Source organism: Corapipo altera, unplaced genomic scaffold (genome assembly GCF_003945725.1).
Source record: "Corapipo altera isolate COAL_440 unplaced genomic scaffold, ASM394572v1 271, whole genome shotgun sequence".
Lineage (NCBI taxonomy): Eukaryota > Metazoa > Chordata > Aves > Passeriformes > Pipridae > Corapipo > Corapipo altera.
Window position 1 is genome coordinate 1,471,436 of NW_020884935.1, and position 25,744 is coordinate 1,497,179.

General features: G+C 51.8%; 3 protein-coding genes across 3 annotated transcripts in view; 2 read left to right on the forward strand and 1 right to left on the reverse strand.

Annotated features, from left to right (window-relative positions):
* Positions 1-48: 48 nt before the first annotated feature.
* Positions 49-6,041, forward strand: GEMIN4 (gem nuclear organelle associated protein 4). The gene is made up of 4 exons (XM_027660189.1): positions 49-124; positions 200-3,456; positions 4,202-4,314; positions 5,959-6,041. Exons 1-2 carry the CDS (start codon positions 115-117, stop codon positions 3,397-3,399), a joined length of 3,210 nt encoding a protein of 1,069 aa, XP_027515990.1. The 5' UTR covers positions 49-114; the 3' UTR covers positions 3,400-3,456; positions 4,202-4,314; positions 5,959-6,041.
* Positions 5,087-10,158, reverse strand: FAM57A (family with sequence similarity 57 member A). Its single transcript, XM_027660191.1, has 5 exons — positions 9,765-10,158; positions 9,016-9,099; positions 6,726-6,939; positions 6,516-6,611; positions 5,087-6,059 (listed from the first exon to the last, which is right to left on the reverse strand). Exons 1-5 carry the CDS (start codon positions 9,884-9,886, stop codon positions 5,790-5,792), a joined length of 786 nt encoding a protein of 261 aa, XP_027515992.1. The 5' UTR covers positions 9,887-10,158; the 3' UTR covers positions 5,087-5,789.
* A 121-nt stretch (positions 10,159-10,279) lies between these two features.
* Positions 10,280-25,744, forward strand: part of VPS53 (VPS53, GARP complex subunit) — a 64,419-nt gene continuing 48,954 nt past the window's right edge. Inside the window, exons 1-4 of the mRNA XM_027660190.1 lie at positions 10,280-10,381; positions 12,645-12,725; positions 13,668-13,717; positions 14,490-14,556. Coding sequence (XP_027515991.1) covers positions 10,298-10,381; positions 12,645-12,725; positions 13,668-13,717; positions 14,490-14,556 — 282 coding nt within the window. The 5' untranslated portion in view covers positions 10,280-10,297. The remainder of the gene's footprint in view (positions 10,382-12,644; positions 12,726-13,667; positions 13,718-14,489; positions 14,557-25,744) is intronic.

The following is a 25,744-nucleotide window of genomic DNA, read 5'->3' on the forward strand; positions in this document are numbered from 1 at the left end:
ATTAAAAAAAATAATTCATGAACCTCACCCCCCGCCGGGCCTCAAGGGGGCGCTGCGGGCGCGGTAGTGACGTCATATCTGGCTGCCCGCGTGACGTCACAGCGCGCCGCCGCCATGGAGCCGGGTGAGTGTGGGAGCGGGAGGGCCGGGGGGAACCGGGGGGCACCGGGCCGGGCCGCGCTGACGATGTGTCCCGCAGGGCCCTGGGCCGTGGGCGAGCACACGGCGATCCTGCACGGCGGGTTCCTGCTGGCCGCCCGCCTCATCCAGCCGCGGGCGCTGCGGGAGCTGCGCAAGGCCGACTGGCCCCTGGCGGGGGTGCCCATCACCGACGCGCTGCGGGAGATCGGCGAGCGCTGCCCCTCGCCGCGGGAGCACGACCGCTGGAAGCGGGAGGCGGTGGCCATCGTCTGGGCCAAGGTGCTGCTGCCCGCGCCCCCGGCCGCCTCGCTGGAGTGGGGATGGAGGGACGACGGCTTCTTCTCGGTGGGCGCGATGATCCCCGACGTGAACCACACCGCCCTCTTCGAGCTGGTCAAGGCGCTTGGCGTGCCCCGGGTGTTCGTGGAGCTGCTGCTGGCGCTGCCCCCGGCGGTGTGCCGGGAGCAGCTGGAGCACATGGTGGCATATGTCACCAGCGAGACGTCCCCGTCCGACATCAGGCTGTTCTTGGACGTGTGGTGGGAGGTGATGAAGCACAAGGAAGGGCAGGAGGACGCGACAGTCTCTGCGTTCAGCGCTCTCATGCGCCAGCACGGGGGTGAGTCCTCTCTGGACGATGGTGTGCAGCCCCCAAAGAGGTTCAAGGGTGACCCTGTGAACATCTCCCCAGCTGCCCCCGGGCTGTTCATGGTCCTGGTGGAGGGGTTGAAGCAGATCCACGGGAACATCACCCAGCCCCGCATGCAGTGCTACGCCCTGGCCAACCTGGCCGAGCTGCTCTCCGTGTTCACTGAGCTGGAGCCAGCAGGCAGCTCCCTCCCCACCACAGAGTACCTGCACAAGGTCAGTGCCACAGTCAGCCTCTGGACCAGCGACCCTGACAGCCAGTTTCACCACAGCGGGCTGGGAGAGAAGGTGAGGGAAGCAGAGAGAACCGTGAGCCTCCTGTCTGTGACCAAACTCTCCCGTGAGGAGCTCTTTGTTGGCTTGGAGTTCCTCTGCAGCTTGTTGCGTGCCTGGGGAGAGGAGCTGCAGGATGCTCTGAGCAGCTCTGAGCAGCTCTGCTATGAGAGCCACCGGCTCCTGGACACTCTGACCACCCTTGGGAGGAACCTGGTTTGCTTCTCGGAGACCAGAGACGTAGGTGAGGATGAGACACGTGTAGTGTTAGAGCTGACACAGGTCACCAAGGACTTTCTCAAGGAGAGCAGTGCCAGCCCGAAGAGCAAGGATTTGGCCACCACCAGCCTTGTGTCTTCAGTTGCCATGGCAATCATTGCACAAAAGCTGGACCGGCATGCAGACATGTGCTCTGTTTTTGCATCTGAAAAGACCTGGGCCTTTTCAAAGGCCTGGGTTGACTGCCTTGTGCAAAATAAAGCTCTCTTCCAGAAACCAGAGCTAGTTTTGAAATTGCTGGAGACACTGGTGAGCTTTGCTACATCCTGTCAAGACAAGGAGGCCCGAGAGCTGCAGGTGCAAGTGACCAAAGCCATCATGGACTGTTACACTGAGCTTTCATTAACTGACAAAAACAAGGTGATCTTGGGTGTCCTGATGTCCTGGGGTGGACCAGGTCTGTCCCTGAACTTGCAGGTTGTCAGGGAAGGGTTCCAGGAGGATCTGAATGTGACTTTCAACCAGATCACGAAGAGTGTGTCCGATGAAGGCCTGACCAGGGCTGTGGCTTCTGTGGCCAGGCTCACGCTGCTGTACCCTGAGGCTACGGTGAAGCAGGTTTGTCATCTTGCTGTGGTCAACCTAGGAGCACACCAGTTCCTCGCACAAATCCTCTGCTCCTTCCCAGCACTGAGTTTCCTGGAGACCCAAAAGGATCCAGACAGGCCACACAACCTGGTGGTGAGGTGTCTGGAGGAGGCAGTATGGGAGAAGCTCTCCACTGCGAGGGAAGAGGAACAGTTCCTTCAGTTCCTTACCTTTCTCATGCAACCAGGCTCAGCCACCCCGCTTGTGTCACCTGCAGAGGTGACCAAAGCTTTTGTCCTTCCCTATTTGAAGTCAGACTCTCCTCAGATTGAGCTGAGCCTGCAGGTCCTCAGTAAGGCTTTGGGAATACAGCCCTGTTCAGAAGAGCACTGGATCAAATCCTGTCACCCATTCCCACTTCTACTGAGCCTCTGCAAGCTTCTAGATGGTTACACCAGGTACTGGCATCAGCCTAGGGAGCAGCTCTTCCCTTCACTGGAGACCAAAGACCTGATTCTGAATATCCTCTGTCAGCTCTGCGAAGTGGTGGGACCAGAATCTACCCCGTCCCTGGAGCTGTGGGTCCAGTCCCTGGCCTGGCTCCACAGGAAGGTGGCATCCCTGGACTGGACCGTCGGGCTCAGACTGAAGAAGCTTTATGGAGACCACTTCAAGAACGAGGTCCCGGCGACACTGTTCGAGATCTGCACCCTCCCTGAGGACGAGTGGACATCCCAGTCTTTGCCAGCCTACGGACCGGGCAGCGGGCTCCTGGCGTGGATGGAGTGCTGCTGCGTGTCCCCAGCGCTCAGGGACGCGATGCTGGCGCTCCTCACAGTCAACGTGGACAACCCTGAAGAAGTGAACCTCTTCAGCAAAGGGTTCCTGGTGGCCCTCATTCAGGTGCTCCCCTGGTGCAGCCACAGCGAGTGGAGGAGGCTCATGCACATGGTGGAAAACCTGCTGGAGAGGCAGGTCCTGCACGTGCCCTACACGCTGGAGTACGTGCAGTACATGCCCCTGCTCAACCTCCGCCCCTTTGCCTGCTACCTCCAGCTCTCCGTGCTCTTCCTGAGGGGCTTCCAGCTCCTCTGCAGCTCCAGCTGCTCCACCTGGCTGCCCCCAGAGGCCTGGCTCCACGTGGTGCAGCTGTACTGCGGCAGCCTGACGGACCTGCTGACCTCCGTCAAGGGCACGGCGGGACCCCCCTCGCAGCCCGCCGGGGACGGGACCTCCCCGCAGGAGGTGTCCTTCGTCTGCATCCAGATGTTCTGCCACCTGCTGCACGTGGCTGCCATGCTGCCAGGCGAGGGCTGCGGGGAGCCCCTGGTGGTGGTGGCACTGGAGATCCTGTCGCAGTACGAGGCGTTCAGCAACGCCGACACGTCCCCCAGCAACACCCTGCGGAGGGCCAACGAGAGGCACTTCCTGGAGGCCATCACGGACAACGTGGGGGACAGGGAGCTGCGCAGCACCCTCCTGCAGAAGCTCAGCAAGCTGGGGGCACATCCGGCCGGGGAGCTGGATTGAGGAGCTGGAGAGGGTGACAGAGGAGACCACCAACAAGGGCCCCCTTACCTGGACGGTGTAAGATCTGTAATAAACCCTATTTTTCACTTTTGTATTTATTTCCTCCCTGCTGTGTTTTCTCCCACCCCTGCCTAAGCAGTGGAGGGGCTGTGTAAAGATGGGTAGGAGGAACCACTTCAATTTTCCATGGGAATAACTGTGGGCAGGAGCTGGCAGTTCTGTGGCTCCAGCCTTGCCTCATGGCAGTCTGGATTTACAGAGAGCCTGGCAGCCTCCAGCATCAGGGAAATTGTTTCCTTCCAACTCCTTTGCCACCAGCCCTCTCCTAGTCCTGGGAGGATTGCTGGGTTTGCCAAGTGCTGCCAGAGGCTGGGAAGCAAGTTGGAGGCTGGGAAGCGAGTTGAGTGAGTTCAGGACAGGCAGGAACCTTTAGAAATACACGTGGTTTGCTCCTGCCCGGAGGTGGGGGTGCAGCAGTAACACTGTGTGTAACACCCCCACCCAGAAACAAATGGCACGTGGGAGAGCCAGCCAGTGGTGTGACTCAGAAAGGAAATCTTTATTGGTCTCCAGATAGTAAATAGGGCAGTGTTAGTGCAAACTGAGGTGCCTCATTGGCTGGGGGGTTTTTTTTGTCCTTATATAAGGCACGTTATTTGCAATGAAAACAGTGAGATACAAACATCTGTAACAAGTTGCAAGCAGTTTATAACATCAGCTGGTCTCGGTGGTTACTGTGACAGCGGCACTTCTGCAACAAGTTGGAAGAGGCCCTTTTTCCTTTTTTTTTTACTCTATCCAGAACAACAGCCGTGACTGGGACGAGATACAGCACCCAGAAGATCCAGATCTTCCAGAGTTTGGCTGCTGGTTTCAGAAAGAATGAAAGGCACAGCGTGGTCACAGGTCTCCCAGGTGTGGGCCCGTGCCAGGACCATGCCAGGGCTGGGCTGGTGCAGTTCCCTGCCCTGGAGCAGGCACGGGAGGCTGTGGGGAGGAGGTGGCTGCCCTGGCTTGTGCTGGTGGCCGCAGGGAAGGTACTGAACTGCACTGAACCGCTGTGGTCTGACTGCACACACCCGCAGGGCTCGTGAACCCCGTGGTGCAGGGCGAGCCAGGCAGCCTGAACCCATTTTGCTGTGACTGAAGGTGGGAATGGGCTGAACTGGTGAAGGAAAACCGGCTTAGCACCCTGCTCTGGGGTTGCTAGTTCCTTCTGTGCTGCCCCAGTTCCGTCCCTGGCAGCCTTGTGGGGGAGTAGGATGGGGCTGGAGGGATGGACCATACAACCGGAGCTTGGGCTGTACCACAGCTGCTGCCAGGGCGTGGTGGTGCCAGCTGGAGGGCAGAGCAAGGCAGGGTGTGCCAGATGGTCTTAAACACCTGCTGAGGGGATGCCGGGCAGATAAAAGCAGCTGTGGTTAGGGGAGGGGGTGAAAGTTGCATCCCTTGCCAACAAACTCTGCATAGTGTCCTGTGTGTTGGTGAGATGAGGACTTGGCAGGTTCCCATCCCCATCCTGCCTTTCAGCTGTGGGCACCCTGCCCTGCCAGTGTTGTTTGTGAGACAGTGCAACCATTGCCCTGTCCTGGTGTGAGCTTCTTCCCTCCAGCCCTGCTGGGAACACTGGAGCCCCCCAGCCTCAGGACTGTCAGACAGACATCAGACAGTTGTAATGAAAAGCACCTTCGGGTTAAGTGGAGTTTTAAGTGAGCTTGAGCCCAGCAGCAGCAGCAGGAGGTGCATGTGGAAGGTCAGAGGCTGAACAGGGCTGTAGTGTAGAGGTGAAGTCGGGAAAGGTCAGGAACAGCTCTGCAGAACTGTGCTGCAGCTCCAGGCCTGGCTCTGCTCTCGGCTGGAGGCTGAGCTGGAGCTGGAAGAGTGAGCTGGGGCTGCGGCAGGTCTGGCGCACAGCTCCCCATCCCCATCCGTTCTGCTGTAAGGGCTGGATGCTGCAGGATCCCCTCCTCTGTCTGCAGGCTCCTCCACACCACCATGCCGGTGTCTGGTGTCAGCCCTGGAACATGCAGCGGGGGGGTTGTAACAAACCCCTCTCGTGTAACCGTTAGTTCCGTGCCACGGCGTTGAACCCCAGAATGGAATGTTGTGCTTACGATCCAGCTCCCACCCCGGGCTCCCACGGGCGGGTGGACACAAGGCGCTGGAGCGGTGTGGGAGGAAAGCCTTCCTAGCCCAGGCTGGCGCTGCCTGGCACGGCGGTGGAGACGTGAGGCTGCTTCCAGCAGGGATGGCCCCGCGCTATCCCTGCTATCCCTGCTCCTGCTCTGGTCCCTGCAGTGATGGCGGGAGAGCCGGGGGGGCTGACCCTGTTCAGCCCCTGGGGGGACCGACCCCGTTGCAGCCCCCGGCTGGGCTGGCAGGGCCGGCCGTTATCTGCTCCGGTCGGCGGGCGGGCGGCCGTAGAGACGGGCGGCTTTGCGGCAGATGAGCCTGAACCAGTAGATCTGGGGGGCGATGAGGGAGGCGTTGGCGATGTTGCAGTGCAGCGGGATGCGGAAAGGCACCATGTACACGGGCATCCCCACCTGCCGCCCGTAGGCCGCGTACATGAAGGGGAAGAGGAGGATGCGGCAGAGGAAGAAGGTCACCAGGATGAGGATCCCGTTCACCTTGTGCAGGAGCGTGTCCTGCATTTTGAGCTGGGGAAGGAAGGAGGCCAGCATGGGGTGAGCAGCGTTTCTCCTTGGGCACTGACTGTGCTGGGGGCAGGGAGGTGAGCATTCGGGAGGTCTGGAGGAGCGGGAGCAGGAGAGTAGGGTGGGAAAGGATGGAGGAGGGTAGGGGGAAGGGAGATGGGGGCAGAGGGCTGGGGTGGGAGTGAACATGGTGCAGGGGAGGGACAGGCAGGAGAGGGCAGCACCAGGCCGTGGCACAGCCCCCAGTTCTGGGATGCTGTGGGGCGTGCTGCTCACTAGGGGAAAGGAATGGGATGCAGAGGGAGGAAGGCAGCACTGCAAGGGAGATTGGGGTTACAGCTGTGGGACTGCCTCTCTCTGAGACACCTGGCCCAGCTGCTGCATGAACAGGGGCTGATGGAGCCTGGGTACAAACTGCTGTGGGGTTCCCAGACCCGAGCCCTGTCCCTCCTCACCTACCTGCATGAGGATTTTGCCCAGGGATACGAAAGGCGTGCTCAGCTCTGCTGTGAAGATGCAGCCCACGAAGAAGTCCCCCAGCTCTCCCCTGAAGTGCTGTAAAAGAAAGGCAGCAGTGAGCACAGGGCCCTCCAGGGAGGTGACTGGGAGCCAACACCCAGCATCTCCAGGGGGTCATGGGCTCCTGCAGCAGCCATGCCCAGACCTTACCTGGGTGATGGGGGTGAGCACGATGAGGATGAAGAGGTGGTGAGTCACCATCAGCCGCTCCTGCAGGAGGAAGCTCCACACGCTGGCCAGTGAGTGCTTCTTCTCTGCGATTCCCTTTTCCAGGCTCTTGTGCCAGTGGCAGAGGTACATGACATAGATGTCATAAGTCATGTAGGGAACGAGGACCCAGATGTACTCCACAGCCAGCCAGTGCCTAGGGGAGGAGCAGCACACACAGAGGCATTGCAAGGGCTCTGAGCACCTCACAATGCTCGGGAAGGAGAAGAAGAGAGTGTTTAGGTCTGAAATGGCAGGAGTGGGTTTTGAAGCGGATGGCAAACTGAAAGGGGGGAAATTTTAACTCCATTTGGCTCAGCAGGTACAGACTGTCCCAGGGAAAAGGTACCTGGTACGTGTAGAGGACGACTTGGCGCAGGCCCCGCTTCCCCCTGGGCTGTGCCAGGCACCAAGCTCAGCCTGGCCAAGCACAAACACGGCGCTAACAAGGAGCCTGATTAGCCCCACAGCCAAGTAGCTGCTGCACGGGCCAGGGGCACAGCACCCCTCAGGATCCAGCACCAAACTGATGCCTTTGCAGCAGGTGATCTTCCCTAAGCCTTGAGACCGCCAGAGCTGGTGCTTGGTGGGGGAGGAGGGGGAAATTCTGATCCTGGCTCCCTCCTGCCTGCCAAGCCACGTCAGCTGGCTGCCTAACCCGGGGAGAGTTTGGAAAGCTCATGGAGAACTCAGAGTTAACTGGCTATGCCTGGTCTGGAGTTTGGAGAGTGAGGCGCAAAATATCCAATATAAGCAATAAACCCCCAAGAGGCGTTTGTCAGTTGGGAAATAATTGCAGGCAGCTGCCTGTTCCCAAAGCATGTCGGAATCCCGGTTGCACAATCTGGGCAGCAGCAAGCCCTGCTCTGCAGGGACTCCAGCCTCCTTAAAAAGTCCTGAGTGAAATCACACTGATAAAAAAAAAACAAAACCAAAACCACCCCGTGCTGTTTCCTAAAGAAATGTAGCTTGGGGCTCAAATAAAACTGTTTTTGCTCTCCTGCCATTCCAAGGAAAATTCTGTTGCACGCGTTCCTTGCTCCGGATAGAAAGATGTCAGTGATGTAAAGCAGGGAGGGCAAGCGATTGTGTTTGCAAAACTTGCCCAGGGCTTTGGAGGGCAATTACAGCTCAGGCAATATAATGATTGTCTGCCTCTGTAAATAAACTGGCAGTTTTACTGCAACCTTTGTGATGGTTCCTGGCGCGCTGTCTCGCTGTCATTCTCCGAGGCCTTCCCTGCTGAGCACTGGGCTCTATTTCCTCCAGATTCAAAGAAAATCTAGGTCTCTGCCCACAAAGTGTTCGCACAGGGCCACTGGCCTTGAGAACACCCGGGCAAGCAGACAGCTCGGGGGGGAAGGAGGGCTGCTGGTAGCGCCTTCCATCTCTGTGGCTCTGGGCTTCATCATCTGCCTTATCTGTCCAGCAGAAATTTTATTTTAGAGCAAAAAGGTAACTGCCTGGGTTAAGCAGGGCTGAGCAATCTGGATAGATCTCACTATCTAGAGCAAGGCAGGACACTTCACATCTGTATATTAAAAACAAGTCTGCAATGACCAACAGGGCAGCTCTTCCTAAAAATCAGTGTGTGACAGTCAAATTCCAGCTCAGCATAATTATATTCTTCCCTCCTACGATCTTCTCTGCTAGTCTGGATAATAGCTCTGTTTTTAAGTCTTCTGACCCAGATTACACTATCACTCTCCTCCTGAGAGCCACTTATTGGCAGTTTATCTTGGAGCATTCAGGAAAAGGCAACGGGATTTTCTTTCAGAGCAAACTCCATTCTGATTTTCTCATTTCTGGACTCCTTCAGAATCCCTTTGGCACGGAGAAGACGCTGCACCTCTAAAATCAGTTCTCACTACGTCTGCTTGACTTGGTACTGATTTCAGCTTCCAGCAAGGAGACTCCCTACCCCTTTAGAACTGATGATGTCTATATTTTTTGCTCACACACAGCCTGTGTTACAGCCCATCCTGTGGAGGAGACTCTGTGCTGGCAGAGCAGCCCCGTGTCTGAGCACTCGGAACAAGCCGGTGCCGTGGAGGGGGGGTGTACAGCCAGCACATTGCCCAACCCTTCACACAAAGTGGAGGAAAGGGGAGCATGAAACTGGTTTTCCTCTCCCCTTTGTACGTGCAAGCCTTTGGCATAAAACATTCCAGCCCTGGAGCTGGCTGGGCACATCCTCTGCGTGTTCCCCGAGGGACAGTGGGCGCTGGGTTACCTGTCGTACACCACGTTCTTGCAGCTGAGGATAACTGTGATCCCCGACACTGTGGCCATCGTGGCTTGGACCGTTGACACCAGCCTGAAACCGAGAGAGAGGAAACAGGTCACTCCAAACGTGACCCCAGAAGGGCTGAGGCACAGGGCTGGCACCAGGAGAGCTGGGAGCACTTAGACACCCACTCCATGCACACCCCAGGAGTGTGACACACCACAGCGAGGGGTGGCCGTGCCAGCGCTGCCTGCCGGGGACAGGCTTCTTGCCAGAAAAGAGAGGGGGTTCTTGCCACGTCTCATCCCTTCCACCCCCCTGGGTCAGTGGAGCTGACCCGTTCCCCGTGGGCAGAAGGAGCGATGCACTGGAGCATCCCCGCTCCGACAACGGGTAGCACAGCGCGGGGGGTACGGCCGGGCAGGGCTGCCCGTGCTCGGGGGGATGCCCACCCTCGGGGGCTGCCTATGCTCGGGGAAAGCCCGTCCTCGTGGAATGCCCACCTTCAGGGGCTGCCCACCCTCGCGGGGCTGCTCCGGCCACCGGCCCCTGCTCCCCTCGCGGGATCTGGGATCGGGACAGCCGGGGTCCGGCCCCCAGAGCGTCGCGGGCTTGGGCATCCCCGGATGCAGGCTCTCGGTGCTCCTGGCCCGCCCGGATCGCTCCCGGTCCCGCTCCCGGTCCCGCTCCCGATGGGTACCGGCGGCGTTGTCCCGCCGCGGTGCGGTGTCCCCTCCCGCCGCTGCCACCCGTACCTGCCGCTGAGCAGGATGCGGTCCTTGAGGCTCCATCCTGGGGCGGCCCAGCGCAGCAACCGGATGCAGAGGACGAAGAGCCCCGGGAAGAAGGCGGAGGCGAGGGCCAGCGTCCGCCACATGGGGACGAGCGCGCTGACTCCCGCCGCCGCTTGTCAACAGCCGGGCGGGCGGCGGGAGGGCCCGGGGCGGCTCGGCTCAGCTCGGCTCGGCTCAGCTCCGCTTGGATCGAATCGGCTCAGCTTAGCTCAGCTTGGATCGGATCGGTTCAGCTCAGCTCAGCTTGAATTGGATCGGATCGGCTCAGCTCAGCTCAGCTCCGCTTGGCTCGGCTCGGCCCCCCTCAGCCCAGCTAGGCTCGGCTCAGCTGGGCTCGGTCCGGTCCAGCCCCGCCGCCGCCGGGACTCGCCCCGCTCCGCCGGGCGGGAGGCCCCGCCCCCGCAGGCACTAGCCCCGCCCCTCGCCGAGACCACGCCCATATAGGGCCCGCCCCATCAGGCCCCGCCCCTCAGCGCGGCGGAAGCGGCGCCGCCATGGAGGAGGACGAGCCGGAGCTGGAGGCCGGGCTGGAGGCGGCGCTGGAACTGGCACCCGCCGTGCAGGCCGCCATCGAGCAGGTGCGCCGGGACGGGGCCCCCCGTGAGGGGGCAGCTGTGGGGCGGGACCTGGGGCCGCTCGGTGAGGGCCTGGGGCCGGGCGAGTCCCCGCCGCGCTCCCCGGGCCTTGCCCGCTGCTGGGCCCGGGGAGCCCCGGGCAGAGCCCCGTCAGCCCCGGTTGGGCTCGGACCTGTGCTGAGCGTGTCCCCCCCAACGTCCCCATCCCTGACAGGCGGCTCTGCGGCAGCGCAGGGCTCTGTCGCTGGTTGCAGGCGCGTTCTGTGGTCTGTGAAGCACCTCAGTGCACTCGGATGCCTGTGGCTCAGTGGAGGTCAGGGTAATCTGAATGGCTTGGTTTGATTTGTGGCTAATACACAGGAGGGTGTTTGGGCACTGGAACAGGCTCCCCAGGGCAGTGGTCACGGCCCTGACAGAGCTCAAGGAGTGTTTGGACAACGCTCTCAGCACGTGGTGGGATTGTTGGGGCTGGGCTGGGATCGTTGGGCTGTCCTGTGTCCTGTGCAGGGCCAGAAGTTGGACTAGATGATGCTTAGGATATTCTATGATTCTGTGTTCAGCCCAAGTCCTCCAGGCTTCCCTGAAACCCTTTGCAGCACTTGAAGCCTTTCAAAATCCCATGAGAACCCAGGGTGAAACCATGTCTCTTGTCCTCTGTGAGCCTGCACTGCCTGTAGCCAACCCTTCCATCCTAAAAGCTCTTTGCTGTAGCAGAAGTCTGTGGGCAGCAGTAGCAGCTGTCTCACAAAGTATCATTCAGATAAGTTTTTTCATTGTTTTGAATGTTGAGGCTTGTGGCTCATTTCTGATGGCTCTCCTTTGAAGAATTAGAGCAGAGCCTGGGAGCTGGCACAGCATCCCAAGTGAGCACCAGGAGGGGGGGAAGGCAGTAGAGCTGTAGGCAGATATTCATGTCCTGAGCAAGGGGAGATGTTGAGGATGACACCACCTCCTGCCTTCCATCCCTTCCTCACTGGCACTTCTCAACCCAATAACACTGTTGTTCCTTTGAGTGTTCCTTAATCAGCTTTGGGCAAAACCTGTCCAGTTGTGGGTCGGTGAGCAGAGCTGGCTCAGCTGACCTGCCTGAAGCAGGGTGGGGAGCACAGGCAGGCTGGTGCTCCACCAAACCTGGGGTAGTATTTCTGATTAATGGGTTGTGACAAACTCCTGGGAGTGACAACTCCTTGAGCTGCTCCAGCTGCCTGCAGCACTGATCTCTATCTGCAGTTTGAGTGGAGCTCCTTACCAACCTTTATCTTCCATCTCACCTCTTGTTTCATCTGCTCTTAATACTTGTGGAGGTTTGGGATTTGTGGAGTGTATCTGACAAGGCTGGGTGTGATGCTGCAGCTGTGCTCTTACCATGGGCTGATGTCAGAGCATCTTCCTCCCTCGGCACAGCCTCATCCTCATGCATGTTTAGCTGCTGCCTGCTTCTCCTTGGCCACAGGAGTGACTGGGAAAGCTGCCCAAGAGGGCTGGTTTAGGGACCCATTCCACTAGACCGACTTGCTCCATGCCCAGTCCAGCCTGGCCTTGAACACTTCCAGGGATGGGGCATCCACAACTTTAGTGTGGTAGGAGGGAAGGGAAAGCACCACATTTTAGTCTGTGGGGACAGAAAGCAAAGCCTGGCAGCCACATTTGTATAATTTGAGTTTCTTCTGAGGAGAGATGGGATCTGTTTGCACCACAGCTGCTCTTTTCCCATGAGTAGGAACAATCATTCAGCAGATTCTTATTCTCCCCCTCTTCTGTGAAATGTGGCAAACCCAAGTCTCCAGAGAACTTGTACAACCACTTCTCAATTCTTCATGTTTCCTATTACAAGGCTGTGAAAAGCAAATCATCTGTCTGTCACCACGGGGCCTTGCAAAGCCCAGGCCAAGAGAAGGGCAGAGCCTCAGTGCTGGAGTTTGTTCCCAGACAACAGCAAAAGCTTCAGGATGGCTTGGGATATGTGATTAATAGCTCGTGTGTCCTGGGAATTCCTTGATGGATTGTGCCAGGGCTGTATGTGGAAGCATGTGTGTAAGTTATCTGTGTTTATCCAGGCTGATAACCACAGGAATTTTAGTAGGTCAGAGACCTGCAGAGCACGTGGCTGCTCTACTCCTGGGCAGAGGCCTGGCCACTTGTTAGAACAATGTGAGATACAATCAGAAGTGGGTGCTGAAGTAATTAGAAGTGGTAGATAGTGTGTGTAGAGTTACAGAAATTATCAGTGGTTGTTGATTCTGTGTGTTTTCCTCCCTCTCTTCAGGTGTTTCCCAGCCAAGATCCACTGGACAGAGCAGATTTCAATGCTGTGGAGTATATTAATGCTCTCTTTCCCACTGAGCAAGTAAGTAGTACTCCAAGTACAGCCCTCTCAGACTCTACTTTCATACTTTTTACTATCAGGTTTTACTTCCACCCTTTACTATTGGGGTAACCTGATAGGAGATGACTAAAGGTGTGTTTAAACCTATACCCAAACCTTTTCTTTTAAAGAGTAACACAGCTAATGAGCCTATAACAATAATTGCTTCTTAAATTTGCATCTCACAAGCTCTGCTGTCGTTATGTAGTCTCTTACCACCCAGAGTGCTTGCTGCAGGAAGAGTCCTACTTTGATCTGTAGAAGTAAATTAGTTTCTGTGTAGATGTTTCTCCTGCAGTAAATGTCATAATTCACTGTGTGTTAATCATTGCTGAGTTCTCAGGGGTTTCAACCAAATCTGGCAGGTGTTGCCTTTTGCAGTGTCACAGGAGAGTCATCCATGTTTGAACCATTGTTTCTTTTGAGATTTAAAGAGTGAGGTTGCTGTGGGCTCATATCTGCACTTTGTCTTCCCCACATCGGCCCCGGGGGGGGTTCTGGACTAACATATTGCGAAAAAGAGATGTTTCTGCAGCTGAAGATTGTGTTAGGGGTGTGTGGCTCTGCGAGAGGGTCTCTGCCCAGGAAAGGCAAAGGCTCTGTCCCCATCCCCTCTGCCCACTGGAGGTCACTGTCACACGGCTTTTGGGAGCAGTTCTGCTGACAAAGGACAAGGCAGAGCTCAGGGATAGGGGCAGGCAGGAGCCTTGGCCTGGCCTGTCTTTTGCTGCTCTTTGTGATGTAGCAGAGAAGCAGCTGAGTTGTTGTGTGTCTCAGTTCCTCCACCTGTAAAACAAAGCCATTGCTCTCCTCTCTGTCAAGAGCCACAAGGGGTACAGTGTTCAGGATCACAGCTGACATAGATCTTTGTAAAACATCTGCCATTTCACTGCTCTCTGATTTTTTTTTTTCTTCATGTTCTAGTCTTTGGCAAACATCGATGAAGTTGTGAACAAAATCAGATTGAAAATAAGGTGAGTATTTCTCTGTTTCATTGTGTCTCTGGTTGTCACTGAGACTTCATAAATGCAGCCTTTGCACTGTAGCTGATAGGAATTAATTTGCTTGAAAGGCATCAGTAGGCTCAGCCTCAAGGCTAATAGTGGTACCTTTATTATAATTCTTTATATTTCACCTGTATTGTACAATACATGCTGATGAGTTGCAAAGTGCAGCTTTGAAAAAAAAAAAAAGCTATGAATCAAAAAGTACCAAATCTTTCCAAATTTTAGAACAGTTTGAAGACTGAGAGAACAAACTGCCCAGAAGACTCAACTGCCATGAATTTATGTTTTGTGATGCTAAAATATCAATTGTAAAACTCATGTATTTTTTAATTGGCAGTATTGGTGCTATAAGTACAAAATAAATATAAGAGGGCAGGAAATGCTTAGATTTCCAGTGCAGTCTGACATTACCAACCTACAGTGTTTTAGACAGCACTTTAATATGTGGAAAGCTGAAATGCAAACAGACAAGGCAGAGCTGACAATATTGCTTAAAGGAGGAGAACTGCAAGAAGCCCTGATTGAATTAAGGAATTGATTTTTATTTTTGCAACAGGAGTTTTTAAATGATATAAGATAATGATGTCCAACAGAGAGAGGAGGGGGCAAAAATTGAGTTTATCATTGGTAGCATTGGCTTTTTTATTTAAAATTGGTTCTGTAGCTGGCAGGGTTCCCACAGTTGTTTGGGTCAGGCACAGAGAGACTGAGTTTGACATTCTTGGGTTCCTTTTTCCAGGAGGTTGGATGACAACATTCGAACTGTGGTGAGAGGACAGACCAACGTGGGACAGGATGGCAGGCAGGTACGTGCATCTCACCTCTGGTAATGCCAGGGGTTCTCATCTTGGGATGATGAATTGAGGAATAGCCCTGGCAGGCAGAAACCCTCTCCTGTATTTAGTGAGATGTTTCTGTGCCTCTTACGCTGAACAGCTGCTCTGACCTGCTTTCCCATCACCCTCTGGAGGGAAGGGAACGAGGGATTGATTTAAAGATCAAAAGCAGAACCAGGAAGCCTATGGTTGTACCACTCTGAAGCTAATGATAAAATGAGCAGCATTAAATAGGTACAAGTACATTTGCTCCTGGGTAGGGATCAATAAAAGGCTATTTGGCCTTTTCACTAAGTTGTTTGCTGGAGTATCCTGAGTTGTTGGTTGCTGTGCTGATGACTGGCTGCCACTTCTTCTTGCTTCTCCTGTTCAGCTCTTGGGTTTTTATTGTCTTTTGCTTGGCAGATGTGTTTGCTGGGAGTACAGTATTGATCAGCACAGCCATGGCTGCAGAGGCTGTGAGTGCTGAGCTTGGCTTTGCTGATTTTGAGGTATCACCTGGTGTGATGTATTTCCTGTGTCTGTCGTGGTTTAGACCAGGAACGTTGAACCTTGAACCGTCAGTCATACTTCTTTCCTCAGTGACTTTTGAATACCAGATTTAAGACTAGTTTGCTAGGATGGGGTAGTCACTCCCTCACCAGCAAGGCTGGCTGTATTTGCCACTTCTTACTGTCATAGCAATTGGTATCTATTTCTAATCCCACCTCTGCCACAGTTCGTGACCTCGAGTGAATTATTTAACTTATTTATGCTTTTGTATTGCTTTAGAAAAACATGGGAGATGCTCATCTCTCCCAGCAGAAGTAGTTTAATCATGGTTGCCTGAGTACTGCTATTAAAGTGGGGATGTGCTTGGGATGTGGCATACCTGGGAGTGGTGCTGCCTGTAATTACTGTGCAGGGGCGAGACAAGAAATCAACCGGGGAGGCAATTACAGAAATTGAGGAGGGAGTGGAAACTAGTGCAGTACTTGGAGAGTTTGTGTATGATTGGAAAGCTGGTGCTGTTGTAGCCTTTTGGGCCCATTTGAGGGGATAAAATTGGAGAAGACCACACAAGAGAAGAGCTGTGGGTGAGCCTTGCCCCGAGTGCCTCAGGACTTGCAGCAAAGGATGAACGTGGGGAGAGATGAACACAAACAGTGCCATGGGCAGCTGTGCCCCTGGGATGACAGGAGTGTCTCTGTGCTGTGGAGATTGGCAAGGTTTGTTTAGAGCTTTGTCCTATGTCTGTGCTTTCTCGCTCTTTAATCCCTTTGAAGTTCTGCAAAGCATGTACAGATGGACCTGGACAGTGTCCTGCTCTGAAGTACCAGGGAGGCAGAGCTGTCTGTGCTGCCCTTTGTTAGTTTGGTTGTAATGGAACAATTAAACTCCTGATTAAGTAAAAACCTTAAAATGTGCATGTGTGTGTCCACGCAGGACGTATTTAAAGTAGCCTAGAGCTGTAGTTAATCGCAAACATTCCTGTATTTAGCTGTGAATTTTCCTATTTTCCCTCACTTTGCTGCTTTGTAAGGTAGAAGCAAACTTAAAGACAGATGCCAGAGCTTGCAGTTGCAATATTCCTGAATATTCCCTGGGCTGAGGCCAGCAATCTCCCAGGAGTGTAACTATTGTTTTTTACTTCATGAGATCTTAACAACCACTGGAACCATTCAATTATTTTAAAGTGTTAGTTCTCTGGGAAGAAAAACACTTTGATTCTGAAATGCTGTGAAATTCTTTCTATATTTCTAACCCAAACCCACCATTTCATACCTGTACATGCATTTCATATGTGAATTGCTGGAACCAGACTGTTGGAGTGGCAGGACTTGGATGGATCTTGAAGGTTAAAGCAGTAAAGGAGCATCAGCAAGCTCAGGCCTTGCATGTGAGCTGGTCACAGGGACCTGCAGCAAAGAAGGTGCTGGGGAATGCTTGAATTGCATTTCATTTCGAGATGGAATTTCATATTTGCCTCCCTACAAGCAGAGGAAACCTAGAAGAAACATCTTCTGTTCCTGCCACCCCTGCACTGTGTTCCCCGAGTTGTGTATCCTGTGTGCTGTCTGGGGGAGTGAGGCAGCCCTTTTCACATGACCACCCTGTTGATACCCGATTGTGGGGGTGAAAACCTTGTTTTTCAGCTTCAGCTGCCTGTTCCTGTGCTGAAAAGTGCCTTTGTTTTGCCAGCATATTCTCAGGGGAATCAAGGTCACTTGGAAATGTTTTCATAGAGCAAGAGGCCTGGCGTCTCCCAGTTGGAGAGGAAGGGTTTTATTTTCCAGTGCATGCTAAGAAATTGTTTTGGAACAACTGAAAACAAGGTGCTGTTAAGGCAAGTCAGTGCTGTGCTTATTTACCTATTCTGGTAATAGTTTGTAGTTTGGTCTTATGTTAAAATTAGGTTATTTCTTCTACTGATCTTATATTCTTATTAAATTTGTATCCTCAAGACCAGTATTTCCCTGCAAAATTTGACTGACATATACACGTGGATAGATAATGTCATCCTGTGAGCCCCTCCCTTAGGAAGCCCAGGATGAAGATCGTTATTGCACTTTATCATAATAACCACAACTGCAAACCACCCTTGATTAACAAGGAAACGGTTGGCAAACAGCTTTTGCAAGAGGTTTGAAACAAAGCTTAAAACCAGCCACAGCAATAAGTTTAATTCAATCTTTTCCCATTTCTAACTCTTTACCATAAGAGATGTCTGTAGCCTGTAGTGCACAGTCCTTGCAGCAGATTGGCTTTTGGAAAAGCCAAAACTTTGTGGAAAATTCCTGTCTTTTGATTTCCCTGCCTTGACACACTGAGACCCAAGAGGAACACTGCAATCCATCCTCTCCTTGAAAGCACCTGCTGTAAATAAAAGTGCATTTAAACTCTTGATTTTGTAGCTGCTTGAATTTCAGTGGGAGCTCAGGATCCTGTGTATTTAATTGTGAGATTGGGCCTGGAAGGTGTTTTGTGAAAGCCCCTTCAGTCACATTCTCTCCTAAAAACCCACGATACAAATGGTAATCAGCATTTGCAAGCATTGGCTGACTGTGTGGAGCTAGAGGAGACGTCCTTGTCCAATGAGTAAATAACAGTTTGAATAAACATCCTTTCAGTCTCTGACTTCCTTCCAAAGGAAACATAAACCTTGGATGCAGTGGGAAAGAAAAAAGGTTCTTGTTTAAGTCAAAGCAATCCAGGAGGGGGTTCCCTGCTGAGACCCTGCCTTGCCATCCCTGCTGCCCTCACAGGTGCTTCAGGAAACACTCACCTTGCCTTTCCCATCTCCTGTCAGCAGTAACTGCCCAACAAGGGGTTGGAAATCTTGTGCAGGCGATTGATTCAAGTGCTGCTCAAATTGTTGGGGCCTGGGACCTACCATCAACCCACCCAAACTCTTCTTTTTGGTGATGTGTTCGAGACCAGGGGTCAAGGCATGTTCCTAGAAGACAAGCCGAGGGTGTTAGCCTTTGACAGCCTGCTTTATTTTTGGGGAAGGGGCCATTTACCAACTGAGCCCAGCAAAGAGCTTTCCCTCTCTTGTGGAAGAGCCTTGAAAGCTGCACCTTCCCAGCTGTCCAGGAGAGGGGAGCCCAGCCTTGGTTTTGAGACCAGGATAGCATTTTGCTGATAATTGATGGTGAGGGAGCGCTGCTAGCAGAGACATGTCTGAATAGTACTGCATGTTATTCTCCCAGTCAGAGCAATCTAAATCCCAGTCAGACCCACGTGTAGCATGCAGCTATGGAAATGTTCTCTCCATGCTCCTTAAGGAAAAGGAGACCTTGGGGATAGAAAGCTTAGAATCCTAATTGCAGATCCAGCCACTGTGCTCCCTGTGATGGAGTCTCCTGTCCCATCTGTCTGGTAGCATGGCAGGGATAATGTGCCCCACTGTCCACTGTGATGATGGAGCAGGCCTTTGAGGTGAATTATACTTAGGGGAAGGATGTAAGAGTAGCTTTTATAGTCTATCAGCTTTTAAACTGTTTCCCAAATATGCACGTGTTCGTATAATTTAGTAGTGAGGTGTCTGAAAAAGCAGATTCTGAACCTAAAAATGAAGGCGATCAAATAGATGTGGCCCCAAAAGAGTTATTTAAGCAGCTCCCAAGACAGGAATGCTCCCTTCTCCGCAAAGCATAATGTTTCCCAGTTCAAAGCATCTGCCTTTTTGAAATTTTGCCCTAGAATTTCCTCCAAATGCAAAAACCTTAAAATAGTCTGGCTCATTTGGCTTCCCCTTCCTGGTGCGATGTTTCAGTAAAATCTGCAGACAATACCCCGAACCTCAGAAATTATCTCACTAATGATCCTTTTATGGGAGGAAACAACAGCCGTGGGTGGAACATTCCTCTGCAGGGCGTAACAAAATTTTCCTTGGGAGTCCCAGACTTGGACTATTTTGGATGCCTTGGGAGAGGCTGGGAATGCAGGAGCTGCTGCGGTTCAGTTGTAACAGTTTCTGGGGAGCCAATGCTATCTGATTTTTCCTCTGCAAGGTTTTTCTCAGAGCTGCTGCTGAACTGAGAGTGTGGGCTGACCTTGCTAAGAGCTGCAGTCCAGTTGTGGCATAATTTCCTCTCTGCCCTAGGGTGTAGTATAAAAAGTTCCCATAGATTTTTCCGCCGAGCGTTTAACACGCTCCGTACGGTTTGATGTGTCACTCTTTAGTTGTGTTTATTGCTAAAGCTTCTGCATGGACTGGCTGTAATTTTTTTGACAGTTGCTGACATGCCTTTACTGGTTGTTTGGCTGAAGCTGCTGCATCTATCAGGCTTTTGTCCTTGTAGTAAGTAGCCTCTGCCTTTGCTGCTGGTTTAACCCATGACAGTAACTGTGCAACCAGGACAGGGTGCCTGGGTGGGTAATGGTGAGGTAGCTTCATCTGATATCCCTTTTGGAAAGAATCAAGAGTTCCAAAAGGAGTCCCAAGATCCCAAATGGATTTGTGGCTTTATAGTTTGAATCTAGAAAAAAAAGTACTTCTTTCTATTGTCTCTGGTCCATCTTTGCCTTCCTGCCCTGTGTGCACATTTGCATAAAGTAGATGACTGAAATTGCATCAGTAAGGACTATTTAAAAGGAAAACTTGGTTTATTGCTTAGTGTCTCTGACTGCATTAGGGTCTGGCTCAATAAGTGCTAGAACAAAGTTAAGTGTTAACTAGAAGAGCAAATGGATGTGTCTGGGCTGGGAAAAGCCTTGGATGTTTATCATGGCTAGAGATACTGGCTGATAACTTGGATTGCTTTGGTTGGCTCCTTCTTCTTCGTTTTGCTCCATGAGAACAGGGATATATTTTCTTTTTCATAGCTCCAGCAGTACAAGAAAAGAGATGGCAGCTGCTGTGGTTAAATAACAGGAATATATCCTTGGTGCCCAGCCTGAACCAGACAGTTCAGCTGGCCATCCCATCCTTTGGTAGCCAGTGCTGTCCTTTCTCTTGGAATGTGAAAATAAACATCTGGGCTCTGCAGCTGTGGGGAGACTCTTAACTGCATGCCCTGCCCTGTGTGTGCTGCAGTGCCTGGCAGTGTTTAAGCCTGTGGAAGGAGGAGGATGTGTCTGGCAGAGAAAAATGCCCACAGGTTGTGGATTTGACAAGGTCGTAGATGGAAGTATGCTAAATACTTTCTGGGGGTTTTTGTTTTAAATAGAGATCAGGAAACACTTTGCAGAATCAATATAGGGAGGAAGAAAGAGATGAAGATGGACAGTGAGCAGAAGAAGGGAGTGATGCAGGTGCTGCACGTGGCAGAGAGCAGTGGGAGTGTGGTCCCGCCCTGCTCATGGGCTCATCCTGGTTACTGGAGTTTAGAGAGCAGTGTCCTGAACCACAGGGCAGCTGGTGGATGGTGTCACTGGAGTCAGCAGCTTGTCCTCCCCAGCTCTGTGTGGGCTGAGTTACAGGCAGTGTCAGCCTGGCAGGCAGGGAGGTGATTTTGTGCCCTGTTTGCATGAACATGCTTAATAAGCAGCACTGTTGCTTCAGCCGCTCCCCTTCCCTCCACCTGTTTGTGTGGAGGTGGCTTTTCTGACTGCAGGTTGTGTTTCACACTGAACTGAGGTAGTCAGTGCTTGCAGATCTCCTACCATAGGCACTTGTCTGTCATTTATTTATTTATTTATTTATGCATATCCTGAGTTTCAGCCATCAGACTGCAGTGTTGCTTCCTTGGCCACAGTGCCCAGGTTTGCCTCACGTGGCTGGTGTTGAAGTGTCCCTGCTGCTGGGACAGCATTGACTGTCATAAGCTCTTAATAACTAATTAAACCTATGTTTCTAAAATATTTGGGGAGCGCTTTGTGTCACAACTCCTGATGTTGTAAGCACCATCTTTCAGTTACATTCATTCTCTCCTGCCTGGCTAAGCTTTATCTCCTGGTTTTTTTTATGAATTGGTCATTATTCTGAAATATGAACATATGAAATATGACTAGTGTTAGATTTCAGTACATTTTAAGATGGTGAATGGATTGGGATTAAATATTGCATCTTAAGCTGTGTGATTTTATATATTTTATGAAAAGTCATGCCACAGATCCTGTAAGACTCCAGCTGAGTGATTAAAGTCCCATAATACTCTTTTGTAACCAATGAATAATAAGCAGTTGAGCTGCCAAAATAAATCAAAAGTGAGTTTCATTCAGAGTCATTTCCCTTGTGAATTGTGACAGTTGGACAATGTCCTTCCCTCCTAGAGACACGATGAGCTTTTCTAGCCTAGAACACGTTCAGTGAACAGGGTTTCAGGTGAATGGCATGCCAGGAAGAAATAGTGCTGTCGATTCTCATTCTGGCATCACTTTTGCCATCTGCTGCAAAGCCTGGTTCAAGGCAGCAGCAAGTCTGAGCTTGACCTTGCCTTGTGCTTCAGAGTGGAGGTGCCTGTCGCTGTCCTGCAGCCTGGGGCTGGGAGCAGGGTCATGTTTGTGCTGGCAAGAGGCAGATGTTGGTGCTGGTGGTGTCCAAGGCAGTGCAAGCTGCAGAGTAACCACCAGGCTGTGCACGGCCAGTCCTGTGTGGGTTTGATGCCAACAAAGCGAGAAACCCGGTCTGAAAATAGAAATCCTGACAACAGGCAGGAGACTGTGTCTTAGGGTGGATATTTTTTTTTGTTTCCTTTTTTTGACTTTTATTTTGTTGTGTCACATCTTTGGTGTGCATTAATGTTTATTCCAGCTGTGTTGCTTCCGTGCTTACAGCAGGCAAACTGACAGCAGTTCCACTGGGAAATGCCTGCTTGGAGGGTTCCTGGTAGGGTTGTCCATTCCACCCACTTACATCTTTCCTTTAAGGTCTCAACCTGTGCTGGTTTTGGCTGGGGTACAGAGAGAGCCACTGTGAAGAAAATTAACTCTACCCCAGCCCAAACCAGCACACAACCTGAAGATAAATTCATCTTGCAAAATCTGATGCAACTGGAGTGGTTGCTAAACTTACCCCACGGAAATCAAGCGGGGCTCTGATATTGTGAATACCCCTGACTGCAGTGTGCAAACCCATCAGCAGACAAATCAACTGGAACCCCTCGGTCATTGACAGACTCTCCAAGTAAATTTAGTGTGCTTTCCTCCTGATCAAACAGAACCAGGCAGCTCTATGATGGAGTGAGGGCGAGCAGAGGTGCGGGTGCGTCACTGCCGAGGGCACTCGGTTATCCAGCGCTGGAGCAGAGGCCTGGCGGGACCAGGTGTGTCCTGGGCACAGGGAGGTGCAGCAAACAGGGCAATCAGGATGTCAACAGAAGCAGAGAGCAGAGACTCAGAGCTTGGCTATTCCAAAATAGATAAGGGAAATAATAAGTGTCTGCACGGGGAGTTATTCCTGAGTGATAATAGTGTTTATTGTGTTGAGTTGGGCGTGGGGGGCTGTGGCCATTCACCTGCCACGTGATGGAGCTGTAGTAACCCAACATGAAGTCTTGATGAAGCTCTAGTAACCCAACATGAAGTCTTGATGAAGCTGTAGTAACCCCAGCATGAGGTCCAAGCCTGATGAAGATCTAAAGGCTTTACTAGGGCGTTGTGCAACTCACACAATTAGCACTTAAATGGCCACACCGGCTGTAGTGCAAATTAGATGCATGACTGTAAAACTTGTGTAAAATTACTCCCTGGAGCAAGACCACTCAAACCACAGTCACAGCACATCACCACCTTTCTCATGCTGCAGACACCAGTGTGCAGGGGGTGCACCCACTTGGAGGGGTGTTGGACCAGCCCAGGGGTGTAATTTGGGTATTAAGCTGCAAGGTTTTGACCAGCACAACCTGGAAATCACCTCTCTCTTCACCCCCTGTGTCTGTCAGTGTTTGTACAACTGTTCAGAATGTGGGGTTTGATTTCTAAGCACAATTTGGGGTTAAGTGAAGGGGCAGTAATAGCAATTTTAAGCTTCATGCAGTGTCGGACATAATCTGCTGATATAAAGTGTTCTGTGCAGCCTGAGTGGTTGGGATTGGAGCTGATGATACAAAACTCTCTTCTTTAGTGACAATTGTAGTGGTTATGTACTATTTGCTGAACTCCTGGAGTAGAAATCTGCTAAAATCAAACCCTGAGCCCTTCAGGTTTGTCTGCTCGGGGTTATCACTGGCACAGCTGCAGTGCAGCGTCGTCCTGCTCTGACAGACGAGCCCAGGCTTCAGCTGCAGTGGTTTATCCCTGGCTGTAAAACTTGAGGGTTTTGTCAGAAATGAAATCAGTCTGAGAATCAAAGTATATTTCCACCCTTTCTCAATCCGGAAGGACTCATTCGTATGAAGTTTCAGCGGCAGAAATTGTGAGGCTGGTCACAGTGTGCGAGGGTTTCTTTGAAATCTCCGTGGCTGAGGTTCCTCAGAGAATTGGGGATGGGAACTTATTTTTAGTCCTGGGTTAGATTTTCATTGATCTGGGCTGTAAAGTGTGGCAGCAAATGAAAGAGGCATTAACACTCGGTATTCAAGAGCAGGGACCAGTCCAGGAGCATTAAATTCTCAGCATCCTGACCACAGCCCAATTTGTAACATTAAAAATACATTTGGATGCTGTGAATTTGGCAGATGTCAAGTGTCTATAAAACACTTAGGAGAGGGCAGCTTTCTGATGTGAATAATAACATTCAATTGAAATATATATTGGCTAGAATCAAATAAAACTAACACGTTTCTAGCACAACACCAGTGAGCAAATAGAAACCATCGAGGTATTTTAACCATTTCTGGGGAAAGAACAGTGTTAGTTTGGTTAATCCCAAAGCTCAGGGCTTCCCAAGCAAGCAAACCTCCTGAAAATTTGCTTTTTTCCCCAGTTCAATGACATTCTGTAGTAACATACAGGCCTCTTAATTCCTATTTGCGTATTTCCTGGTATTTAATTATTTTCTTGCACAAAATTCCTGATAGGATGAATAAAGAGGTATTTAGAAATCAACACACCCACTAATGAGATGCTGCTTGATGGAGTGATGTGGCAGGTCTGTACCTGGACTAGGAGGGGAGGAGGAGGCTGTGTCCATCTTCAGTGCTGTGGGGATTTGGAGAGACTGACTGTAATTCCCTGGACTGGTTTTTTTGGTTGGAATATTGTTGCTGACGCTGCTTTTGTGTGTATGAATGTCAGCCTGGCACTGTAAGTCACTGGAACATAACCTTTTAAAGAATACATCACTTCCAAATCTTATGAATCAGTCGTGGGTTTGTCCCATCTCTCACTTGGGTTATTTTCTTTCCTCCTTTTGCTGCTTGGAAGAGCTCATGTGAAAAGTTGACACAAGGAATGATGTCCAGACTGACCTTAGGAGTCGCCTGGGATAATGCCAAGAAAAGCTGTGTTTTAGGCAGTCTTTTAGTGATTGATGATTTACCTCTGCTCCCTGTTGTTTTATACTGGTGCATTTGGATTCTTTTCCTGTCGCATCTCAAGGTGAAGGAGGTTGAAGAGCTGTAGCTGATTCATGTGCTGTGTTTTTCCCTCCAGCTTTGGAGAATTTGATAAACAACCGTGTCACTCGCTGTGTGCCCAGGTTACCTGGGCTCTGGCTGTGAGCCAGGCTTGGGTCTTCCCCTTCCTGTGTGTGGTTTCTCAACCTTCTGCTTTTTACCTCTGCTGTGGACACAAGAGCAGGGGAGGCCCCACTGTGTAAATACTCCCTGAGAAATGGGGATGGCTAAAAATACATCGTGGTCTTACACTGGGAGATCCCCTTGTCATGGTCTTAAACTGGGAGATCTCCCATGTGGTGTCCCCCCGCAAGAACTGTGTTTTGGGAACCTGCTTCTGTGGGCTCTGGGGCTGCACCTCCCCAAGGCCTATACATGGATGTAGGCAGTGCCCACAGGGGCACCCCCAAAACCACGACACCCCACCACCTCCTGCTTCCCTCCTGCATCCAGGACGTGCTCCCAGGCCCGCGCCAGGCAGGAGATCGGACACTCTACACCAGAGAAGGAGGAAAGTGATCCGTGGCCTGTCTTGTATCCAGCTCTCTGTCTGGAGTCTCTCACCCTGGGGCTGGTCCTGCCCTCTCTGCTAAATTTACAGCTGTCAGAGCAGCAGGGAGCCCTGGGGTCAAACATTACAGAAGAAGCCTCGGCCGCTGCCAGCCGCTGGCTCTGCTCTCCCGGGCAGTCAAACCCTCTCCATGCCATGTTTCTCAGCTGGTGCCCAATATTCAGGGACTCAAGAGGTTGCATAAAATTGAATAAATAATGCTGATGGGTTAATTGTAGCTTGCAGGCTCAGTTGTTGATTAGAGTCATATGGTGTTTTTCCAGTACGTTGCAACCTTCATTTCAACATCCTTGTTTCGTATAACCACAACAGATTATGTATCCAGTCTCTTTATTTATCCGTGGTCCTCTGCCCCTGAAATGAACTGCTGTTGGAGGGAAGGAAATGCAATAACTTAACTCCTGGTCGCTGTTTGGGGCGTGTGCATTTACATGTTTCCCAGTTGCACTGATGAGGAAACCAATAAATTAGTAACGCAAGGTGAACCCTGCGTCAGGCCACAGCTGGGAGATTACTGCCTGCCGTTCATCAGGGAAACCAGATCTGCTGGAATAAAGGCAATTCCTGCTCTCCTGATATTGTTTGTGTTAGTATCTCTGGCCAAAATAAACGTATTAATAAAATAATAACAAAAGCAGTGAAAACAATGCTTTTAAAATTCATG